The 24,082-nt window shown below is 47.6% G+C and overlaps 1 protein-coding gene across 1 annotated transcript in view; it reads left to right on the top strand.

Moving 5' to 3' along the window:
* DPH3 (diphthamide biosynthesis 3) overlaps positions 1–23,787 on the top strand; it is a 77,636-nt gene extending 53,849 nt beyond the window's left edge. Inside the window, exon 3 of the mRNA XM_069636910.1 lies at positions 18,146–23,787. Within this exon, the coding sequence (XP_069493011.1) occupies positions 18,146–18,214 (69 nt within the window). The 3' untranslated portion in view covers positions 18,215–23,787. The remainder of the gene's footprint in view (positions 1–18,145) is intronic.
* Positions 23,788–24,082: the final 295 nt, after the last annotated feature.

The raw sequence follows: 24,082 nt of genomic DNA on the forward strand, positions 1-24,082 counted from the left end.
GAGTGAAGCGAGATGAGAATCAACAAGTACAGATGAGTAGGTATGGTATAGTCAGATGGTTAACAGTTCTTGCTGAGTAACCAGGAGATGAGATTTTTCCTGAAGTTGGAGTATACTTGGATGGATTTGATGTCTGATGGGGGAGGGTGTTCCATTGTTGGGCGGCCTTGACTGGGAAACTGGATCCTCCTGATCTTTTTAAATTGTATCTTGGGATCACTAGGCAGGAAGTGTCTGATCTGGTGATTCGTGTAGATGTTCTCTGTGAATTTTTCAGTGAGGTATGGAGGGGCTGTATGGTTCAGTGCTTTGAAAGTAAGACGTATGGTTTTAAGTTCAATCTTTTCTTTTATAGAGAGCCATTTGCATTGTTTTCTAGTTGCTGAGATGTGCTGATTTCTTGGTATGTTGGGTGCAACTCTGAGAGCATTGTTCTGCATTATCTGTAGTTTAAGTACAGTCTTATTGGCACCTAAGTAGAGGCCATTGCTGTAATCCAGTTTGGATACTATGAGGGCTCTGGCTAGTATGAGACCGCTTTCTGTAGATAGCATGGGTCTGCAGGCTCTTATCAGCTTGCCCGTGGAGGCGCTCCTATTCACTTGTTTGTTAAGGTTGAAGGTAGCATTGAAGTAGAAGCCAAGTGTTTTGACTACTTTGGCAGTTGGGTTGTTGTTTTCATCTATGTTAAACGATTTGTAGTTGGGGCTTAGTTCGTTTGCTGTCGAGCCTACAAGGAGTAGTTCCGTTTTGTCATCATTCAGCCACAGACCATGGACGGCCATCCATGCCTGAATGATGGTGTAGATATTGTTTACGTGACGTACATCTGTGTCGTACATGCCTGTAAGGGGTAGGAGTATCTGTGTATCATCTGCATAATTAGTGTAAGTGACACCCAGACGGTCCAGTTCATCAAACAAAGGCTTTGTAAAGATGTTTTACAAAGTTGGCGAGACGCATGAGCCTTGGGGCACAGCGCAGGTGATTGGTATGGGGTCTGCTGCTGCAGATGGCGAGAAGACTTGCATGGTCCTATTATTTAGGAAAGATTGTATCCATGTGATGGCTGATTTAGCAAGAGGAGCAGGATAGCAAGTCTCCCTTTGTCTTTGAGATCATCAATCTGGCTTTTTAGGTCAGTTTCTGTGCCATGTTGTGGTCTAAAGCCAGATTGCCGGGTTCCCAGAAGTTTGTTGGTCTGCAGGTAGTCTTGGATTTGCAGATATATGATATGGTATTTATAACGCGCCTATACACAAGTGTATACCCTATAAAAGATTTTTAACATGAATGGGACCGTAGTGATAGGTCTATAGTTCGTAGGTATCGTGGGGTCTAGAGTTTGTTTTTTGAGAAGTGGAATTACCCAATATTCCTTCAGGTTACTGGGTACTATGCCACTTGAGAATGATGTGTTGATTAGTTTTGTGATGAACGTGGCCAAGTCTCTGGCCGCATCTTTGATGGCCTGTACAGTTCAGCTATCGCCCTGGCAATTGGAGGGTTTCAGAGAAGCTATAATTTTTTGTACTTCGGGTACCGATACATTTGCAAATTTGAAGCCTTGGTGCTGTGTGGAGCGTGGTTGTGGGGGATGTTTCGTAGAGGTAGAGTTGGTAAGTAGTCGTTGTTTGTCAGCTATTTTTGTCTGTAGGTTATCAATTTTGTTGGTGAGCGCATTTTGGATGCTCGTGCACCAGAGTTCATCTTTTAGGCATGAACCTGTGGCTGGGTTAGGTGTCTCCATTTCTCTCAAGATGATGAAGAGTTCTTTCGTACTGGAGCCTGCTTGATTTATTCTGTTGTTGTAGTGCGGATAATCTCATATTTGTATTTGGTAGCGATGGTGGCTAGTTTAGTTTTGTTCTTCGATGAGGGAGTATGTTTCCAGATGGTTTCGAGTTTTCATTTTTCAGCCCAGAGCGCTTTCAGCTCAGGGGTAAACCAAGAGTTCACATGGGCTCTTGGTTTCCCTTTGCACATTTTGAGCGGAGCGGCTTTGTCTATTGCTTTAGCCATGGAGGAGTTATATGCGTCTACAAGAGAGTTGGGGTCATTCGTGTTTAGGAAAGCACTTAGTGTGGGAATGTCAAGAGGCATGATTGCGTCCGCAGTAATATTCCATTCATTTCTTGTCGTGCACGGCGGTGCTATAGGGCCGGTTTTGTTAGGTATTTTCCCGGTATTGAACTCAAAGGAGATAAGGTAGTGGTCAGTCCAAGTTTGCAGTAGGATTTCGTTTACTGAAATGTTGCAATTTAGATCTGCTACCCAGTCAAGGTCCTTCCCTTCTCGTGAGTGGTTTGGGCAATTCTTTGAATCAATCCATGTTCGGCCAGGGCATTAGCTAGAGAGGTTGCTGGGAGGTCGTTGGGTTCATTATAGCCTAAGTTGAAGTCTCCAAGGATTAGGTTTTGCGAGGTAGTTTTGATGTTGTCTGATAGTAGTGTCATCATATCCTTCTATAATGAACCTATGGGCCCAGGAGGTCTGTAGATTAGCTGGATAGTAATGGTGCTTTTGTGCGAGTTTTGGAGGATTTCAAACGAGGAGAGTGGTGGAGAGGAGGCTATTCTCATGTCTAGTAAGTTTTTAAAGATGAGGGAAATACTTCCCCCTTTGGACGTTGGTCTGTCAACTCTAATGATAGAGTAATTGTCTAGTAGACGTGATGGGCCCACTGTAGCGTGCTGCCAGGATTCCGTTACTGCTTGGAAGTCCAGGATGTTAGATAATATGATGTAGGCTATACCAATAGCTTGAGCTACTAGAGACCTTGCATTCATTTAGGCTCCTTTGATGGTCTGTGTGGGGTTGTCCGGTGTGATATTGCCGGGTTTGAGTTGTTTTTGGTTCTCATTGTGTCTGAGGTGTATGGGATTGGTGGCAGGATGCCCCTACTGAGCCCCGCCTTGTATCAGGATTGGAAGCCAAGGTTCTTCTATTCCCGTCTCTGAGTGGGGGGTGCCCATATACAGCTCAAGGGTGACGGCCACGTTGTGAGCCACCGGTTATCTCCTCCCTCTTTCCATAAGGACCACAGAGCCTCCAGGACCGGGTGCAGCAGGACTCTTTTTGGGATGCGAGCTTTGGGAACCCATAGCCACTCATCCAACGTGACGGGGGCCAATACCTTGTTGTCCATTGCCACCCACGGTTTCCCTGACTCTGCGTTGAATGGTTGCACCAAGACTGAGCTGGGTCGCTTTGTAATATGTTGCTAAGTCCGGGAATCCCACTCCTCCTTCCTCCTTTGGCCAAGTTAATATCCCATAGATCCTGTGCTTCTTCCCCGCCCAGAGGAACCGCAACATAATTCACTTCAACTCAGACAGAAAGGACACGGGTACGGGCACTGGGAGTGTTCTGGAGGAGAGAAAATCACGGACAGGCCCATAGGTCAGCGCTCACCCTCTAGAACTTGTAAGACAAGATAGCTGCACCATGTGAGGAAGGGGGTGCAGGATTCACTTACTCCAGCACGACTCAATAATGAGGACTCAGTAAGTTGGCAAAGGGAAGTACGCTTAATGACAAGTACATCAACCAGAGAAACAAATGGAAATCGGCAACGTTGCGATCACCTGTCTCGCTCCGACTTCCTCGAACCTCAGTCGAACAGCAAATCTTATAAGCAAACATCGTCATCAGTGACGTCTACTTCTATTAAAAAAATCATCATGCAATATAATTGGTTAGGAAAGGTAACTTAAGTATAGGTGTTATATTTGTATATGATCATAGGGCATGCGGATTGGATAACTCTTATCGGGTGGGTGTCTACGCCCATCCCTCTACATCACGCGTGATAGACGTCACAACATCTACAACGTCCTATTGGTTACAGTATCCATAGGACTTCAGATAACTTGGTCCATTGTGATTAGGCAGGTTACACCCCTACACATAAATGTCCACTTTTAATTAGCAGTATGCAGTATGGACACCCCTGTGCCTGGTGTCCCAAGTTTCACCCTGCCTCCCTTCCATCAATCAGTGTTTTAGGGCGATGTGTCAATTAGTTGGCTAAGGACGGCCTCGAAACTGAGTCTCTTATCGGGAAAAGTTATGGCATCCTCGGGTCCTGGATGACATCAGGCGATGGTACTTCTTCACGCCTGGCTGGTCATGTGTGTGTTCACCATGAATCTGCTTCAGTTACTAGCTTTTAGTGCATTTAATTCTGTTTCAGCCTCGCCACCTGCATGGGCCCCCCTTATCTTGACCTTCATGAGGCAGGCTGGTATGCTCTGAAGTTGGAGTCTTGTGAGCTGACGCTCTCCTCCCCTTCTCTGGTTGACCTTGATTTCCTAGGCGTGAGCCGCTCTTGAGTTTCGATTCCGCTCCTTCACTTGCCTTTGGCTGGTTTACGAAACTTGGCCTGTCAGGCCTCTGGCAGCCTGGGTACATTTCTGCTTTTACAAAATGGAGTCACACTTGTATAATGTGCCTTATTGAGGTAGATATATGGTTGGTGCTTGCCGCTCTATCTTCTACTAAGCATTGCAAGCAGTATCTCTTAGCATCTTGCGTTTCAAGCCTATTTACACACGTTTAACAGGTCTGTTGATTCCATCTTGTCTCGTAGCACCGTTTTCTCACGTTTTAATATTGTCTCTTCTCTGTGTCCATTACATTTATTTTTGGAATTACTTGCACTGGCGTGTTATCTTCAATAGCTGCTTTTGTTCATTCACGAGTCTGTTCAGGCCCTTGTGTCATTTCCACTGGCCTTCCATTAGGGCTTTCAGGGTCTCTTCGTGGACCGTATGTAGGTACTCCTCATTTCGTATCAGAGGCTGGTATGGCTGTCTGATAGGGTACCGTGCTGCCCAGGGTTGTCTGGTTATGGGTGCTTCAACCGGTATGGATCTTCTGATGTATACGGGGCAGAATCCCAGTGCAGCTCTTTGTAGGTTCATTTGCTCTTCATACGTCACTGTTATGCTTGAGCTAAAATACGTCACTGTTATGCTTGAGCTAAAACATGGCGCTGGTGCGCAGTGTATTCTGGGGCACTCAGAGCCATAATGGATATTTACTCCATGCCTCAGTGAAAAGCTGTACTTACTTTGCTGAGAGCTGAATTTACTTTTCTGAAGAAAACATGCTTTCCAAACCTGATCTGCAGTCAAGGACATTCTGCTGGGAAAGCTGGTTTTGTTATGTTATGTTTTTGCCAGAAGGTTCGAGAAATTACCACCCGTTTTTGAGGAGTGCATATATGCGGAACCCCTCAACGGTCAGACGGGACAAGTACATAGACCTCAGTCGGAAGGGGGACGCCTTTGTCCGGCATACATGTGGGCTGTTGTGCTCTCGCCCTGGCTGTTATCGGGGTCTTCCAGCCGCTTCTGGCGAGATGAGGGATTCAGTTATGCCCACGGTGATGTATTTTCTTTGAAATTCTCTGTCTTTTCTGTGATTTATTTCTGTGCTATCACTAGTTGCTTCCAAGCTTTGAATAAATAGCCGTATAAGTGCTCATTAGTTTCTAAGCATGCGTGTGGTTGTAAGTCTTTGCGTCGTCTACCTACGTTTAAAGTATTGGCTCTGTAATTGCGCTGGTGATTAATGACTGTCCGTGCACTCTGGGCGAGCAATACAGTCACATACTTTGGCGAGTACGCTCCTGGCACCTCGAAATAGGAGGAAGGGGTGCAGGCCATGTCTGGGACCTCCTCTACAGGACCATTTGAAACAAGAATACAAATTTGGGGAGAACCACCATCTTTATAAATTTAAGCCAAATGCGCCCACCTCTCCATATCTCGTTTCACCGCTGACCAAAGGGGGAGGAAGTTACTGGAGAAGAGATCCCTAGGGTGCCGTGTCACCTGGACCCCCCCAAATAGCAAAACATTTCCCTCTGCACTCTAGATGGGAGCACAGCCACACTTTTCTTCATCTGGCAACCCCCCTTGCGAACACCACCGATTTTCTCCAGGTTTAGTTTAAAGCCTGACAACTCCCCATATTGCTCCAAACTGGTCAGTACATGAGGGACCGATTGAAATGGCCTAGTGACATGAAGTAGGGCATCGTCTGCAAAGATGCTCATTTTACAGTGTACCCCACCCACCGCAACCTCTGTTCCCTCTATTGTCACTAACCAACGATGACCACGCTCCATCACCAATGCATAGATCAGCAGGGAAAGAGGACACCCCTGGCGCGTACCCCGCCGCAGTTGAACCCGGATTCATTCCCATTGACCACAACCTTAGCTGTGGGTTCGGAGTACTGAGCCGTTATCCAACCCATCCACCTTGGGCCCATTCCTAGGGATGTAAAGACCTCCCTCATGAAAGCCCAACTCACCCGGTCAAACGTCTTCTCAGCGTCCATGGACAGCAGGAGCACCTCCTGCTCCCGTACCATCTGCTAACTCATCACATGGAGGGTTTTTCTCATGCTTTCCGCTCCCTGCCTATTTAGCACAATCCCTACCTCATCCGGGTGAATCAGTCCGGGGAGGTGCGCTTCCAAACACGTCGCCATGATTCTGGCAAAGATCTTAACATCCACGTTAAGGAGGGAGAAAGGCCTGTAGGAGGCGCAATCAGCAGTATGACGGCTATCATGGCCTGAAGGAATGTCAGTGGTATCGTGTCCCGCTCCGCTATCTAGATAAATAACTTGGCCAAAGGCTTCACGTGTTTGGTATTGTTTATAGAAGTCCGCTATGAAGCACTCTTCTCCCAAGGCTTTCCCCACCTTCAACCTTTTGATGGGCCCCAGCACCTCTTCCCCATTTAGCTCTCCCTCCAAAGCATCCCTTTCCGCCCCTGTAAGCTTGGGGAGGCTTTGTTCGGCTAAGTACTGCCGCATAGCCTTCACAGATTCCTCCACCAGTCTAGTGTACAACTCCTTCTAAACATTTTTTGCCAAGCATCCCGCTATATCCACACCCCACCCCTCTTTCTGAACCCATCCCTCTGCATCTCAGATTCCCTCCACCCTTCTTTCCACTCTACAACCTCTCAGCCTATTCGCCAGGAGGGTCCCTACCATGTCCCCCCTCTCATAATATATCTGTCGGATATATCTCATTCTCTTAACCTCCCCAATTAGGACCGTGTGAAGTTCTTGTCTCTTATCCCTCATATCACTCAGTAGGGTCCCCCTATCTGCGTCATGCTGATTCAACTGTAGGCGTAGGACTCTCAATTCCTCTCAACTTGTTTTCGATCAGTGCCCTTTCATGCTTCCTAGGGGCTCCCTCTGAAATCAGTAGACCTAAGAAGGTGGCCTTGGCCGCCTCCCACAGCGTCGCCATACCCGTCTCCCCATTATCGTTCATGTCAAAATAGGCCCGTCTCTTCCGTCAAAGTCCCTGAACACCTGGTCCCTCAAAAGGGTGTCATTACACCTCCACCTATAACTCTGCAGGACTTCCGGGAACCACCAATTGAACACCACAAGTGTGTGGTCTGATCACGTAATGGCCTCTACCCTCGGGACCCCAACCTCGCAATCCTCGTGTACGACTGATGCGCGGGGGGGAACCGTGTAGGCCCTGGCCAGGACCTGCGCCCCACATCCACTCAAAAAATGATCCTGCAGATGATTCCTCAGGGCGAGATTCTCTTGTCGCCCCTCTCGTCCCCAGTCCCTTTGCAGACCACCAGTCCAACTTGGGGTCCAATATCAAGTTGTAATCCCCCACCCCCGCTCCCAGCAGCATCGCCCACTCGTCCTTCACCCTAAACGCCTGGCATAAGAACCCCACCTGACCCACATTGGGCGCATAGAGGGTGGCAAGCGTGATTCGTGTTCCCTCGCACATACCTTTTTATGCCCAGAAATCTTCCCCTGAAACCTCTCTTAATCCCAGTGAGACGGAATGACTTGCCCAGCAATATACACACCCCTTCCTTCTTAGAGGTTTTGTGAGAGGCCCAAAAATTCCTTCCTATCTCTTTACCTTTTATCAGTGAGTCTGCCCCTTGTCGATAATGCGTCTCTTGTAAATAGGACGAGCAGTTTCTGTTTGCGAAACATATTCCTAGTCAGGGATCGGTTGTTTTGAGAGTTCAAACCCTTGACATTTAGTGTACCAATCACCCCTTCAACCATGTTCCCTTTTCACCCGTCGCCCGTTCCCTCTCTTGTGTCCAGCGAGGTTTAAGGCCTTTTTAGCACATGGATTCCATAGCATGTACCGTCCCCGCCCTCCCACACCCACCCCACCTTCCTTCCCTCCGTCCCTCCCTACCTCTGCCTGTCCCACCCACCCTTTCTGTAGATCGAGGCGTCTGACCCACATCCCCCATTCCCCCTCGGCGTGGTTATCGGACCATCAGGGACTCATCCCCTGCTGTGGACAACATGTGAAGCAGTCCTTTCCATTCTTATCGCGCCAACCCATTTGTGGGAGGATTTGAGCACCACTGATTCCTGAACTAAACCCCGAATCAAGTCCCCCAACTCCCGGGTCCCCCCACCAACTGTGTACCCTCTACCCACAAAGCATTATTTTTTTTTTGATAACACATTTTATTACATTTTGTGCAATAGAACAACAACATACCAAACCTTAATTATAAGACTTCACATACAGGTGACAGAGTAGCACGGATAAGAATATTTAGATATAAGCAACCGTAGAGATACCAATAATGTTAATATATTTGACGGTAAGATAGCTGGCAGGTTGTGCATCGTGGTACAGTTCAAGACCTCACAGAGGATGGTATTAGCGGGTGTAGGCCTTCTACATTTTCACAACAATACAGTTTGGCAATATTATACCAGAGTTATATAGTCTGTTCCCATTTTCCCCAGATCTTATCTGCTTTGCCCGGGCAGCCTCTAGCTTGGTAGACTCGGCGCTCCATCAGGATGGCTGCATCCACGTCCGTTATCCAGTGATCATATTTTGGGGTGTTTTCTGAGCCCCACAATTGTGCAAAGTTCCTTTTAGCAATTTCTGTGGCTGTTGAAACAAGTAATTTTTCAAATCGTGACAATTCTACTTTTTCAGCGATGCCCAATAGCAGGAGTTTGGGCTCCGTTGGAATCGGGCGGCATATGGCCCTGGAGAGTCTCGCGCTGCATTTATGCCAGAAGCGTTGTATGCGTGCGCATTGCCAGAGGATATGGTAGAAGGATCCTTCTTCTTGTCTACAACGTAGGCAATTGGGATCGGATGTTCTGTCCCAATTGAAAAGGGCTATACGAGGATAGTATATCCTGTGGAGAATCTTAAATTGTACTAATCTAATGCGTGCTGAGATTGCGCATTCTCTAGGATACATCAGGATTTCAATCCAGTCTTCAGGTAATATAGGGCCAATATCAATTTCCCATTTCGCCTTCAGATTCAGTAGTTCCTTTGTGGCAAATGAAGAAATGGCATTGTACATGGTAGATGTAAATTTATTACTCACGCTGTCAAAAACTATATTTCTTTCTATTGGCGTGCATTCTGGCATGTCCACAAGTTGGGTCCTGTGCAAAGCAAGTGCATGCTGCAGTTGCCCGTAGTGGTATTGGTCAGTCTCTGGGAGGCCATGTGCGGTAGCGAGCTCAGGGAACGGTTATTCACGATTATCTGTTGGATTGTCTGTATATCAGCTGCGGCCCAGTTTGGCCATTTCGGGAGATCGACAAGGTTCGGGAGCCGAGCATTGTTCCATATGGGGTGGACTGGGGTAATTTTGTTGTCCCAGCCTAAGTGTTTATGCACTTGCTTCCATACCAAGGCTGTGTGTACTGCTATCGTGCATTCGGGCGGGCGGGTTTGTTTACAGTAGAGGCTTTCGAGAGGGGACATACCGTGTTTCGCTGCTAGCTCTGCTCTTATGTGTGGGATGGTCGGGTCTCGTGTAATATGTCATTGACTGTTGCCATCTGCGTCGCCCAATAATAGATCTGGATATTCGGGAGTCCAATTCCCCCCTCCCAAACCGAGCGCTGGAGAGTTGAGAGGGCAATTCTCGGGCGTTTCCCACCCCACAGGAGTATACGTGTTGTGGTATCTATTCTGTAGAATTCCGCAGTGGGAACATGTAGGGGGGCATTCTGGAAAATGTATAAGAAGTGGGGTAGGGTCAACATCTTGAAGAGTGCCGCCCTTCCGAGCAGTGTCAGTGGTAGCGCCTGCCAGTGGACTACGTCTTGCTCATATCTTTTAATAACTGGATGTAGGTTTTGCTTTATATTGCTATCCAGCCCATTGGTTATTAGAATGCCCAAGTATCGGAACTGATTGGTTTTAACCTTATATGGGGAGCCGGATGCCGGTATGCAGTCTACCCCTTTAACTGGGAACAATACGGATTTAGACCAATTTACTTTGAGTCCGCTAAAGGTTCCATAATCTATTAGTTGTGTGACCACACAGCAGGACGACGCTGGGTCGCCCAAGTATATTAGGAGTTCGTCTGCATAGAGGGATACTCTTATCTTCCCAATTCGGGCCCCATCTGAAGCCAGTCCACGTGTTGGTGTCTCGCAGGAGGACTGCTAATGGTTCTATTAGTGCGAAAAGCATTGCCGAAAGTGGGCAACCTTGTCTGGTTCCCTTGCCTGATCGGATGATGCGCGACGGCCACCCATTTACTCTAACTTCGGCCAGTGGATTATTATATAGGAGTTGTACCCCTCGTATGAACGGTTCCCCGAATTGCATCTTGCGCATTATGGCCCACAGTGCTTCCCAATGAACAGAATCGAATGCTTTCTCAAAGTCTATGGCCAACAGAGCCAGGGAATGTTGTAGGGCCGGTGCTCTCTCCAGTGCGAGATGCAATCTACGAATGTTCATTCTGGTTGACCTCTGGGGCATGAAGCCACATTGGTCCGGATGGATCAAAGACGTAATAACTACTTGTAATCTATTGGCTAATATTTTAGATAGTATTTTAGCTTCACTATTAATGAGGGATATGGGTCGATAGGAGGTGCATTCTTCTGGGGGCTTATCCTTTTTGGGAATTACTATGGTGGCCTTGCGGAGATCAGTTGGGAGCTCACCATGTTTTAGGGAGTATTCAAACATATTGAGCAGGTGAGCGGGTATATCCAGATGGTTTAGCTTTTTCCAGATGTCAACTGGAAACCCGTTCGGGCCTGGGGTCTTGCCTGCTTGGAGTTGCCCAATGGCAGTTGATATTTCAGTCGTAGTGATTTTGCTGTCTAGAGCGGAGATTTGATCTGTGGTGAGTGTTGGGAGGGCAATATTGGTTAGTATAGTAGTATCTATGACAATGCTGGGGGGGTTTGTACAGGTCCTCATAGAACTCAGCAAAGCGTTCTGCAATCTCTGCATCGGTGTGAACTAAGTTTGCGTTTAGAGTTCTAATATGATTCACCTTCTGTTGTCCTTGGTCTCGTTTTTCGAGCCACGCAAGCATTTTGCCTGCCTTGTCTCCTGCCTCATATACACGTGCCTTCATTGCAGCGTGTGCTTTCCTAGCACAATCCAGTGACCAGATTGTGCAGCTTTTTCCGTGCCAACAATAGGGCCCCATTCGTCTCTGGGGTGTCACTGGCGATGTGTTCCAGTTCTTTGGATACGACCGCACTCTCCGCCTCGATGATTTTTTCACGGTGTTTCTTTTTTTTTATGGGACGTCCATGATATAATTTCTCCTCGAAGAACTGGTTTATACGCCTCCCACAATGTAATGGGGTTGTCCACCGAATCTGCATTAAGTTCGAAATAATCGGAGGTGGTTGTCTCCATTATCTCCTGAAATTCTGGGAATCCTAGGTAGTAGGAGTTCAACCGCCATGAGGGTGGCGGTCGTGGTCTTTCCGTTTCCAATTCAAGCAGGAGTGGGGAATGGTGGGAGATTCCTCGAGGGAGGAAGGATGCACTGCTTAGTTTGTGAATAGATTGATGTGGGAGGAAGAAATAATCTATCCTAGACATCGAGGCATGGGCCCCCGAGTGGAAGGAGTACTGCCGTATCTGAGCATGAAGGGCTCTCCATGCATCACATAGGCCCATTGCTGACACAAAGGAAGCCAATCTAGTCGTCGTGGCCAGTTTCCTGGCCCTCAGGTGTGTACGGTCTAGGGTATAATCCATGACCTCATTGAAGTCACCCCCAATCACCATTGTGTCTGCAAGTCCCGTTGCCACGATGGGGGTAATTTCGTTTAACAGGTCATTAAGGAGAGCTGGGGGGGGAGTATACTGCCATGAGTGCCAGTGTTTGATTCCATAGCATTGCCTGAATGTACACACATCGGCCTCCTGTGTCTTGCATTGTGTTCGTGATTGCTAGAGGAAGCCTCTTGTGAACTAGTATAAGGACTCCCCTCGCACCCATAGAGAAGCCAGCGTGCACCGCGGTGCGGTAGTTTGATCTTTGGAAGAATTGGCATATGTTTCCGGCTAGGTGCGTTTCGGTCAGCATGGCTATATCTGGGGAGTGTCTGTTTAGATGCTGGAGGATCAGGCGTCTTTTGATGCTATTACCTAATCCGTTCACATTCCATACCAGGAGTTTGAGTTTTCTTTGGTTTGCAGTGTTCTCAGCTGCCATTGTTGTTCTGGGGTTTGTTTTCACAGGTGGATCTCCTCGGTCGTATACCCGTTATATCCATTATGCTCAGTCTGCGTAGCGTACCCGTCTTGCCTCTGTATGCTGAACAATGAATACATATAATAAACCCAACTCCCCCCTCCCCATACTCCACCCACAACTGAAGCATCTGTCGACCCAGTGTTTAACCTTTAAACAAATTAACTGTAAACTACATCGAACTGCCCTGTGACAATCCGAGTCCAGAGCACAGGTGTGCCAGGTGTTGTGTCACTGAGAGCAACACACGGCAGGGCAGTGGAGCTCCGCTATGAGGCGCTCCGAGTTTGCTTTATGCCCGGTGGGAGGGGGACCGCCGTTTGGGTGGCCGCCAGCCGGGGTTGCCGTCATCGACACTTTGCGGTGTACGAAGCGGCACTTTGCGGTATATTGGTAGTGATGTAGACGTCCAGGATCTTGGCGATGTTTACTGCGCCCCTTCATGTTGGGGGATTCCAATCTGCAGTTGTTGTTGCGGTTCATGTTCAGGTGGTCGCTCAGGATGAGGCCTATTCCGTTCTCCTCTCCGTCTCCCGTCGGTACTCCAGTCGCCTTCAATATGCCTTTCAGCCCAACTCCACGCCTCTCTTGGATCAGAAATGTGTACTGTTGTATTTTTGTGAAATATCTTAAGTTGGGCGGGGAATACGAGCCTGTATTTAACTCCCATTGATTGGAGGCGTTTTTTGAGGGGGTCAAAAGATTGACGCGCTTTCTGAACTTCTCTGGTGAAGTCGGGGAAAAAGGCAATTCTTGATCCATTGTACGTAATATTTCCTTTAGACCTCGCCAGCTGAAGTACTGTATCTCTATCTCTATAGTTTAGGAACCTTGCTATGACTGTACGGGGCGGTGCTCCCGGTGTGATCTTGCCGGTGGGAATACAATGGGCATGCTCAATGGAAAAGAACTTGGAGAAGGATTGTACGTCATATATGTCTGCGAGCCACCCCTCCAGGAAGAGCTCCATACAGTCTCCTTCTGCCTTTTCTGGAAGGCAGAGAATACGGACATTGTTGCGCCTTGATCTGCCCTCACTATTATCTGCTCTTGCTTCCAGGAGCTTTATTCGTGCCATCATGCTAGCCATCTGGCGGTTAACTCCACAGAGGTTGTCCTCCGTCTCAGAGATCCGCATCTCCGCCTCCCCAGTGCGTGAGGTCATGCCTTAGCAAGGATACATCCGTACCTATACTGTCCATCTTTTTCTCCATGGAAGTTCTAGAGCTGGCAGTGGCACCCATAATGTCTCTGAGGGAGATATTCTCTTCCATGCTATCCGAGTCTTGTTGTAGTGGTCTTTCTGGGAAACGAGACATTGGTGTAGTTGCATATTGTTCAATCCTGCTTTGTGTGGAGGTCTTTCTGGGTCTGTCTTTCCCCATTGCAGGTGTTTTGGTGAATTGGCTTTGCAGGTCCAAGATCTACCTGGAAGGGGAGGCCCACTGGAAGGCAGGGAGACAGGTATTGCTGAAGGGGAGGGAGATTCCGGTATGATAGGTCCGCTCTTTCAACTTTATGCAGTAAGGATGTTTACAATTCCTGAGCTCACGCGGTGCGTGTCGGGGACAATTTACTCACTGTGATTTCGTGGGAGTTGGTTCCAGTATCTCTCACAATGGTGTATGGACGCTCTATAAGTGCGCGCAGGGAGGACAGTGATGCTTGATTTTTCGAAGCTGCGTTTATCGTTTGGAGAAAACGGCGTTGTCCAAGCAGAGGAGGCACCGGGATAGCAATCATGCAGGGCCCCGCAGCAACAGCGTGGTTTGTTTTGTTCAACGCCTTCTGATGTATAGACAAGATAGCCTGGGCTTATTCGGGGTTACTGGCCTGGTAGTGCTTTTATGCCATTCAGAGCGTGGCCTTTATTCATGTATGTCCGGGCAGTGTCACACAGGATGACCGGGTTCTATCCCACGTCCTCGATGCTCCCAGCGCCACCAGGGTCGCCGGCGAGTTGGGCCGGAGTTGGCCTTGAAGCTCTTGGGGTGCTCCTTGCGGCACGGGGCACCCGCGTTGTTTTGCAGCTTTACTGCCGTGTTGTTCTCTCCACGTGCCTCATAACAATGGGATTCCTGCGGCTTATGTGGGGAACACCAGGGCCCGCCTCGAGCCGCGTTGGTCTAAGCCGCCCGTATGCCACTCGCCAGGGGACAAGGATCAGTTCTCCCTCCCTCCCCTCTCCTTACTGGCGTAGGATTGTCCGCAGCCGGGGAGGACGTGCAGGCGCTCTACGAGGAGCGGAGTGCCCACATCTGCAGCACAGGGGCTGCGGCCTGGGCCGGATTCCGCCTCACGTTGGCCCTCTCCGAGGAAGGGGTCGGGGGGGGGGGGCTGTCTGGCGTTTTCCTACGCGTCCGATGAGATGGTCCCCGGGCTGTGTGCTCCGCGCGCTCGCCGGCAGCCGCCCAGTTCCGTTGCCGCCCAGGCCGGGTGGGCGCGGCGGGAGGAGAACTCACCGCGGACAGTCGGTGTAGTCCCGCAGCTGGAGAGGCGGGCGAGTGCCGGCTCGAAGTAGTTGATTCGCTTTCCGGAGCCGATGGGTGGGTGATTGCACGTCGCTCGTTCTCTCCTGGGCCTGATGCAGCTCCAGGCCTCGCGATCTCCGCCTCTCCGCCTCTCGTGTCCTCAGGCGGCCATCTTGGTCATCCACCACGATCTGTTGTCTGTGATCTCCGCGGGGTGTATCTCACAAAGCTTGCACTGAATCTGATCCGGGATGTTCTGGATCGAAGCAGCAAGGTTTCGGACGTCTCTATGATATTTTGGGGACTCCACAGTTGTATTTTAGCCGCAGGATGAATGGAGGATTGGGCTGGCGGCCGGGAGCGGCGAGGGATCACGTCCTCATCTTACGGCCGCTGGCCACACCCCCCCCCCCACGAAGCATTCTTAATTTTCTTCAACTTTAGATCCCAAACAAACTGTACAACTGACCACCCTCCTGTCGGCTAACAATAACTCAACTGTAAACACCCCTATTGCGAATCGCCTCCATCGAAGCCCTTAGGTGTGGGATGCAGTACCGCATAGAGGGTGTAGGTATTCAACTTAGTCTTGCGCTTCACCTCTTCAGGTGCCTTCATTCCGTGGAGGAGAGGTGTTCAACTTCTGATACTTTTGGCCTCCTTTCGCCCTTCGCTTTCCTTGCAACGATTCCGGGCCTCTGGGCCCCCGATTTAGGATCCAATCCCTGCCCGCCACGCTCCGAAGCAAGACTTTCCCGGCTGCCGACCAAGTCCACCATGACCGTTTGTATGTCCTCTTCAGCCACTAGATGTTGTCTTTCCCCCTCTCACTCGAGAAGGGGTAGCCTCAGCGGAATTTCACCCCCCTCTCCTGCAGCCACCTAGTGAGGGCTCTGCCTTTCATTTGCCTGCAGCAGCATGTGTCCCGAGAGGTCCTGAAAAATGGCCACCTTTGAGTCCCCATAGTTTATTTCCTTTTTAGACATTTTGCTTTCTCGAGGATCCTCGCCTTTTCTGCATAATCGTGAATGCATGCTAGGACCGAGTGTGGATACGGGAACCTCCGCCAGCCCGGTGTGCTTGGTCTAGTGTGAACCTTTCACCTTCCTCTGTCCCTAGGACCATCCTTATTATGTTTTTCACCGTCCATTCCAAGCCTGCCAGGGTCTCACCCTCCACATCCAACAGCCCGAAAATCCTGAGATTGTTCCATCTCTCACGATTTTCAATATCATCCACCTTGAGGCGTAGCTCCTCCTCGCGTCTTTCCATTTCCATGAAGCAGACCTCCATCTGTGTTTCCAAAAGCCCCGTAGACGTTTGGTTAGCCTCAACCCCATCCATTCTATCCTCAAGCGTGTTCACTTTAGCTGTTAAGTCTTTTGCCCCCATCTCCGTTCTCATTCTTTTGCCCCCATCTCCGTTCTCATTCTTTTGCCCCCATCTCCGTTCTCATTCTTTTGCCCCCATCTCCGTTCTCATACCCCAAATTTCTTCAAAGGTGGTCTGTCTTTATGGAGCCCAATTCAGCCGGGGGCGTAGGAGCTCCCCTCCGCCTCCATCGCGGTATCTTCTTTGTGGAATTGAAATGTCGCCAATGACGCCTTCCAGCTCATAAGGCTTCCACTCCCCTCCTTTTGTGCTCTCAAGGGGTCTCAACTTTGGATCTGCTAGTCCCCTAGCACCCTTTCCTGTGCTGGACCCTTCTATGGGGCTAGACCGCCCCCGGGCACTTCCACTACCCAAAGCGACACCCAGAGTTATTTAGAGATGGTTGGGAGGGCTGGCGTCCCCCAGACTGAACTGCGGTCCGAGTTTCCCACTTAAAGGATAGTCTCCATGATGGGCTTCTGTGCTCCTTCAGATGGGTAGCAGGGGGAAGTGCCCATTGTGGGGAATCCCCAGTCCTCGCTCCTTCGGAAGCTTCTTTTAGTCTGTTACTCCGCGAGACTTTTCTTTTCTGCTCAGTTGCTGCTTGAGATCTGTCTCTGCTGGGGGGCGCCACCCACTCCCACAGCTTTAGGGTGTAACTAGGTACGTATGGGGCCTAGACCCCTCTTCACCGCAGTTTGCCTAGGGCGTTGACTCACCTCCTTACGGGCGCTGCCTGTGGGTGTTTGAAAGGCTGAGGAGGGTCCCACACTCCTGGCCCACCTCAGCGTGCTGCTAAGTGTCGTCAATGTCTCCCAATGGGCTTAGGGGCATTTCCCACCCAAACCCGCGTGAGGCACTGCCCCCGAGATCTTTCCCCTCTGAGATTGGTATGGGGCGGGGGGTGCACGTATACCCCGGTGCTCACTGGCAGGCTCTCTGCTTTCCTAGCTCCACCGGAGAGCGCTGCGCGACCGCGACTGGGGCCTTGTGGGGCCCAGACCTCTCTACTGTGTCATGTAGGCGCGGGGGCTGCTCCTCCACAACCCCTTTGCAAAATCGGGGGGCCCCGCCGCCTTTTCACCTTCACGGCACCCAACCGCACAGTCCTTAGCCCGCCGGCGTCAGCGTTCCTTGCTGCAGGCGGTGTCGGGCAGGGTGTGCTTCCATGTCTGCCCAGCCAGTAATCTGCAGTGCTAGGTGGGCTTCTACTCCTCACCCACATCCACTCCAAAGCCGTTTTTAGGGCCTCAGACGCCTCCAACTCCGTCGAGGGGATTTATGCTCTCGTGGCACCAGCGTAGTCCTGAAAGCCCAGGGGGTTGTCAGGAACGTTCCTTTTCCAGGTGGCAGGAAATCACTCCGGCACACGCCAGGTGGGTCAGGGGGCTCCTGAGGAGCTTCCAGGCATCGCTCTTGGTCCCCCTGCATGGATGGGGGTTCCAACTGGCGAATTGCTACTCCGTAGGTGATTTGGAGATTGCTAATCACCTAAACTCCTCACTGACTCCTCCACGGCTGGGGACGGAGCTCGGCATTCGGGCACCCATCTTGCCTGCGCCCCATGGTGGCCTCTTTTTTTTTTATTTCTATTTCTCCTTAATTGGTGTTACACTGTTTTGGCATTCTTTTGGAACTTGTATTTCCTTGGATTGTGCATGCTTTGTAAAAATGTTTTTGACACGATGAGCCCTTTCTCTTATGCCATTGTAAATGTACATTTTGCTGCCAGCAACTAACCATGCATTGCTTGTATTTTAGGAATCGTTCATGTCGGGAGAGGTTGTGTCTGCACCATCCTCCAGCAAAACCGATTTGGTGAAATGCTAAGCATTGTTTTAGCCCAGCAAAATATCAGAAGTCTGCCGCAGGGACAGCATTATCCAGGCCAAGATGGCAAAAGAAGCTGGTGATCTTGGAAGTGATACAGCTGAAGTGACTACCTAGTTAGCTCCGGCATGACCCTGCAGTTGGCCAGCAACTCACCTTTGGAGACATAAACGTTACTTGTGTAGACTACAACTATTCGGCGTATTGCCTCTTAATCAGTTTAAACGTTTTGAATACTTTTGCATTCACTGGCTATGCTAAACCATGCATGTGCAATTTTTTTTAATTGTGTGCTAACGGCACAAACGTGTGAAAGCAAGTTGTGATTTGATCTGTTATGGACCTCGTATGTAATGCAATGTGTTATGATCATAACTTTTGGTTGTCCAAATTAATGGTTAAACCTCCCCAGTTTATACGCACACTTAACTGCCATTGTTTGTGTGGATCCTTTCATTGTATGGCCATCTCCTTTTGTACTCGTTCTACACTGCTGCATGTGTTTAGAGTGACATTTGCTGTGATGGTTTCTAGCTGTGACCATGCAGGCATTTAAGCAGATCCCATGCATCCTCAGTGTATTGAGGTGTGCGCCACCAGTATATTGAGGTGTGCTAGAGCTGTTGCTGATGGACATCAACCACACCAATATATGAACTACTGGAACAAAATAACTGCTTTTCATGAATTCATAATTTAATAGAATTTGATTTCTATTTCGAGGACCGTTGCACTTCACTTTTTTTACAGTCTGTGGTTGGGTGGTATTTTCTTTGTAGACCCCCATCTAGAACTGCTAGAACATCCTGGCCGTGTTTGTCCGAATCCTTCAGCAATGGTGGTCAAGAAGCATCTTCAGTGGTATACTAATATTTTTAGGTTTTGGCTGCCTTGAGAGTGCTGGAAATGAGCAAGTCTATTTTTACCCTGGTCCTGTACTGGAGATTGCTCCACTTCAAGATGCCGAAAGGGCCATACTTGCCCAGAGTTGCTCAATATTTCTGCTGCACCTGAGACACTACAGTTTCTCTTTTCCAGAGCGGTTACTGAACCTTTTTACAGTTTCCCCTGTTGCTCCAGTGAATACAAGAGTCCCAGGCAAAAGGAATAGGAAGCACTGATCCGAACTTCCTGGGTCTTTGGTGTGAGATGATTCAAGATCCCTTTTTGTGGTAATGAGTAACTATCTGAAAAAGAAAGGTCCGTTTTTCTGCGTAAGGCACATACCCAACGCTATAAAGCACAGACAATGAGTAGTCCATGTCTGTTTCTGCCAAATGTATGCACAGACAAACCTCCATTGGCACCCTGGGAGGTGCCCTTAGCCAATGAAAATGCTCGGAATGCGGGCTGTATTCACAAAGGAAAGCGCACGTTACGAGCACTTTCATTTGCGTCGGGCGCTTCCCTTCCCGGCTCCCCTTCCAATTAGCACCTGTGTAACCGGGTGCTAATGGTTTTTAATTTTTTTTTATTTTGTAAAATGAAACTAAAACGTACCTTATCTCGACGCCTCTCTACACAGTGCCTTCAGCCAGATGGTCTCCTCTTCAATGTTGATGACTGATGTCATCAACAATGAAAAAGGGCTTACAGGCTGAGATAAAGGTAAGTTTTCGTTTTTTTTTCTACAAAATAAAAAAAAACAGCACCCATGTAGACCTCTACACGGGTGCTAATGGCGATATTCCCCTCGGTGGCTGGGCCCACCCTGTAGGTAATGGCCCACTACCCTCGTTAAGGGACCCACACTGTGCTGATGCCCTTAGTTTGGGTGGCTCTCTGTTACCCACAGAGTGGGCCCGCCACCTCAGGGCATATCTCCTTGTTATTTCTGTTATCCTACTGAGTTTTCGAATGGCACCAGAAACCTCTCTCAAAACATGCATGTCTTGGTGGTAAACATCCTGCATTCCTTAGTGGCTTCCATGTTCGGGATGCCAACAAGAGGAACATAGACCCCTGACCCCAAGTACTATAGTGGGAAGGGTCTCTGGTATTCTTAGAATTCATAGGGGAATAAAATGCAAAACGCAAAGTTGTTCACCCATTAAGGGTAATTGGGGCCTAGCATGGATCCACAGGATTCTCTTCTGGCTTCATGGTGCAGAGCCTTACCTTTAAAGAGTGTGCTATTAGAACACCTAGCCTCCTCTTTTGTGATTACTCCATCCAGCACCCAAGTGTTTCCTATATACACATACTAATGGGCTGTAGGACACAGAACCTACTTCAGAGGTGAAAGTAATGTCATTTTAAAATCTGGGCATTAACGTAGTGGCTCTCCTTACATTGTCAAGGTTGTGTGATTTACTTACGTTGTTGGCAGATCACAGCGCCAACGTGAAGATCCTGCACTACAATCATGAGTTTCGGAAGGATACCAATAAAAGATTCTTCTACTTGGGGAGAGTGATTTGGCAGTGACCAGCCCTCCGTTGTGACATGAGTTTCGTAGCTGCAGAAACCAACCATTTTATCAGTACAAATCTATCAGTGGGCCTGGATGGAAATCTCAGAAATACTTTATGGGTTTCTTTGTATCTAGCCAAAACAAAATGTACTACTCTATCCCAAGGTTTGTCTATCTGATGGGTAGTTGTAGTGGCTGCAGCGGTAAGGGACATCACACAACACACTTGGGTCTTGTTGGGCTAAGATGTCAATTATTGCACTGCTCCCACCTGTAGGATCCTCACTTCCCTTGCTTCAGCTTCAAAGAGTATCTGTTAATAACATGAGCACCACACACTGTGGGTAATAATAAGCTGCGTTCAGATGCCTGAGGGTTCGTAGCACTATATAAATGCAAACTATTATTATTAACAAGGCAGAAGCTTCTGGACGTCAGAGCCATAAATGTTTTTCCGTGGTATGACATCAACCAATGACATTTCTGGCAGTCTAGAGCGTGAGCTGGTCGGTCTACCATCCTAGCCCTGTGTTTGTTCAATACCTTACTCTTTAAGGAATCCATAAAAATAACACTGCTTCAACTTCACTAGGGCCATCAACTAGACTGCGGGATTAATGTGCTAAATCTGAAAGAGTCCTCTTCTTATGTGTCTGCTATGCACAACAGGGGGTGTGGGGAGGGGGGTTCACTGTTGATGTGTTAACCTTCAACCCCAGGTTTGTCCCCAAGGAAGTTGGTGAGGTAACAAAGTAGTGCGCTCTATAGTGGGATTCTGACATTAACTCTTATTTAGACACTTGGCTGATCATTTTGTCTTTGCAGATTTTGTTCAGTCTCTCGTTCTTCTATTTTTTGGATTACTTTTTGTGAATGTGGTAAAATATTCGGCTGCATCATTCTAGATGCTGGCCTGTGTTGGTGACTTAATAGACACAGTAGCAGGGAATGCTTTTCTCTGTGTGCCGAGAATCCTGGACTTTCAAGGTACCACCCTTTGATTCTAGTTCCGTTGGGTACCTTTTCGGTGAAAAGTCTCTTTCATCCAGATAACAACCACATGCCAGATCTTTTTAAATGGCTGGTCCATATTTGAAGCACTGAACACATTCCGCTTTTGAATTTGGCTCTAGAAGCATTAGCCATCCACCTTTTATGGTGTTCAACGGTGTAAACTCTAGAGCTGGAAGTTCTGTTTTTGATTTAGGACCCAAGATTTCCTTTTCATTTCTTTTTGCGTATGGTTTCAGGATTTGCTGTTTCACCTGTGATCACGATCTACAGTTTCCGAAAGACAGGCACGTGATTGTTAAAATCATTGTTTTTGGCTTTAAGGATTTTTCCTGCTGCCCTTCATTGTACTCTTCTCTTTGGGTATTCTAACATCACTGCGATTTGTCATGGTGATAAGCAGGAACAACTTTCTCTCCTATTGATATATGAAGTAGCGCGGGTGATTGTATAGGTTCTTATGAGGATTTAATTGGATCTTGAATAAGCATAAGGTAATCCTTCAATCTCTTGTTTCCGTTATACTTAACATGTGCTATTAGAAAATGTGCCCTCCCTTTTTCAGCTTCCATCTTGCTGGACTGGTAAATCATCTTGACCAAGCTGGAAGAAGGGCTCTAATTTTCGCTCCAAATAAAAGACCTTCATGTCCACAGGTTGTACACTGCATTATATAGTGCTATTCAGTAAAATCATTTCTACCACCTAATCAAATGCATGGAGGCTGTATCAGCAGCTTTCCTGGGTCATAACGTTTGTATGTGACCAGGAGGCCGAGTAGGCTAATTCGTACATTTCTGTGTGGGGTATGTATTGAGAATTCACTCTTGATCACATGTTCTCTTTGGCCATGTGTTGCATAATAATACTTTTTTGCTAAACTATGGTTCATGCTGCATTCCTCCCAGAGATCCGGGTTTATTTTTAATTTATAATTTATAATGCTAGTATGTTTGAATGGTGGCTGGTAATATATAAAAGCTTTGGCTTTAGTAATGTAAATCAACAAAAACCTATGCTGTGTAAAGTGGCTTCGTTGACCTCCCATACTAGGAGGAATGTCAAATTATGCACTTTTAAGACAATAAGGAGATCAGATTTCTCAAAGAAAATATATATTTTTTTAAGATGGTTCATTTGACTGTCTGTACTAGTTGAGTTTATTTATTTCTATAGCGCACTTAACTCTCGGCTATCTAGGCGCTTTAGCTTGGGTACAGAGTTACAGATACAGGTCATGTCACATTCGATTTTAAACCAGCATAACAAATGTACAAACATAATATATACAGATACAAAGTATATATAGATCTTACAGTGGGGTTTAACATGCAAGCCAACAGGCACGATATTCAGATGCAGCCATAGAGTTAAGCATACAAGCAGAAATTGCAGATTTTATGGCAGTTGGCGTGTGTTACAATGCAGGTCTAGGGGTCTGGTAACAAGCAAAGGTATAATAGAGCCATCCAGAGTATACAATTCCAGTGCTAATGATGCTGGGCGAGGAGCCATGTTTTCATCCTGAAACTAAAGGGCCGGAAAGAGGGTTCGGCACCGATGGCAGTGGGGAGGTCGTTCCAACATTTGGATGCTAACTAAAGGCTGCTATCGTTGTGTTTCAACACTTTTAGCTTGAGCACATTTTTTGGTTGCAACATGCTGACCATTTTTTCGTTTTCTAGTGGAAAATTACTATTTTCCAGCACCCTTTTTCAAGAGTGTCAACTGCAGAAAATGTATGTTTACATGATTCGTGTATATCATTATGTAACAATTTTCTTACTACTTTCTGTTTCAAGCTATGTGGCATCTTGAGTTTTAAAAGAATGGATCTTCATTAATTTGCCAAAAGCATACATGACTAGACTTGTGCAAAGGCAGGATTCAAACGAGACGTGGATTATTTTTAATTACAAAAAATGTGTGTTGTTGCTAGTAAGCGAAATACACACTGTTACATTTGGACCAATTTCCGTAATAAGTAATGTATTTCCTGTGCTAGATTCAGGCTTAAAAACCATTTCAAGCAAACTACCATTGTCTTTATTAATTCACACTCCAAGTTGTTCTCCGAATACCCTGTGATTCTAAAGTATATTTTGAAAACATTTATTTTACATGAAAAATAAAGTATGTTTCAATACTGCATCTGTTCTTAATTTGCTTTTTATAGATCCATTATTGGATGTCCTGTATACCTTGTGGCAATTTAACTTTTTCATTTGTACATTTTAAATGTCTCTCCTATTGGTTATCTTTATCAACCAAAACTTGCTGTACTGGCTAAAACCGTAATTGTTTCCGAGCTTCGACAAATAGATTTGTTGAGCAATGTGTCTTATTTATTTATTTATTTGCAGGTTGCTAATTTGTTTAGTCCTGTCAATTAAGGTCTTGCTTTTAACCCCATCAGTGCCATTAAAAAAACTCAAATCTTTTGT

This window comes from Ambystoma mexicanum, chromosome 7p (assembly GCF_040938575.1).
Source record: "Ambystoma mexicanum isolate Mex_15411 chromosome 7p, UKY_AmexF1_1, whole genome shotgun sequence".
NCBI lineage: Eukaryota > Metazoa > Chordata > Amphibia > Caudata > Ambystomatidae > Ambystoma > Ambystoma mexicanum.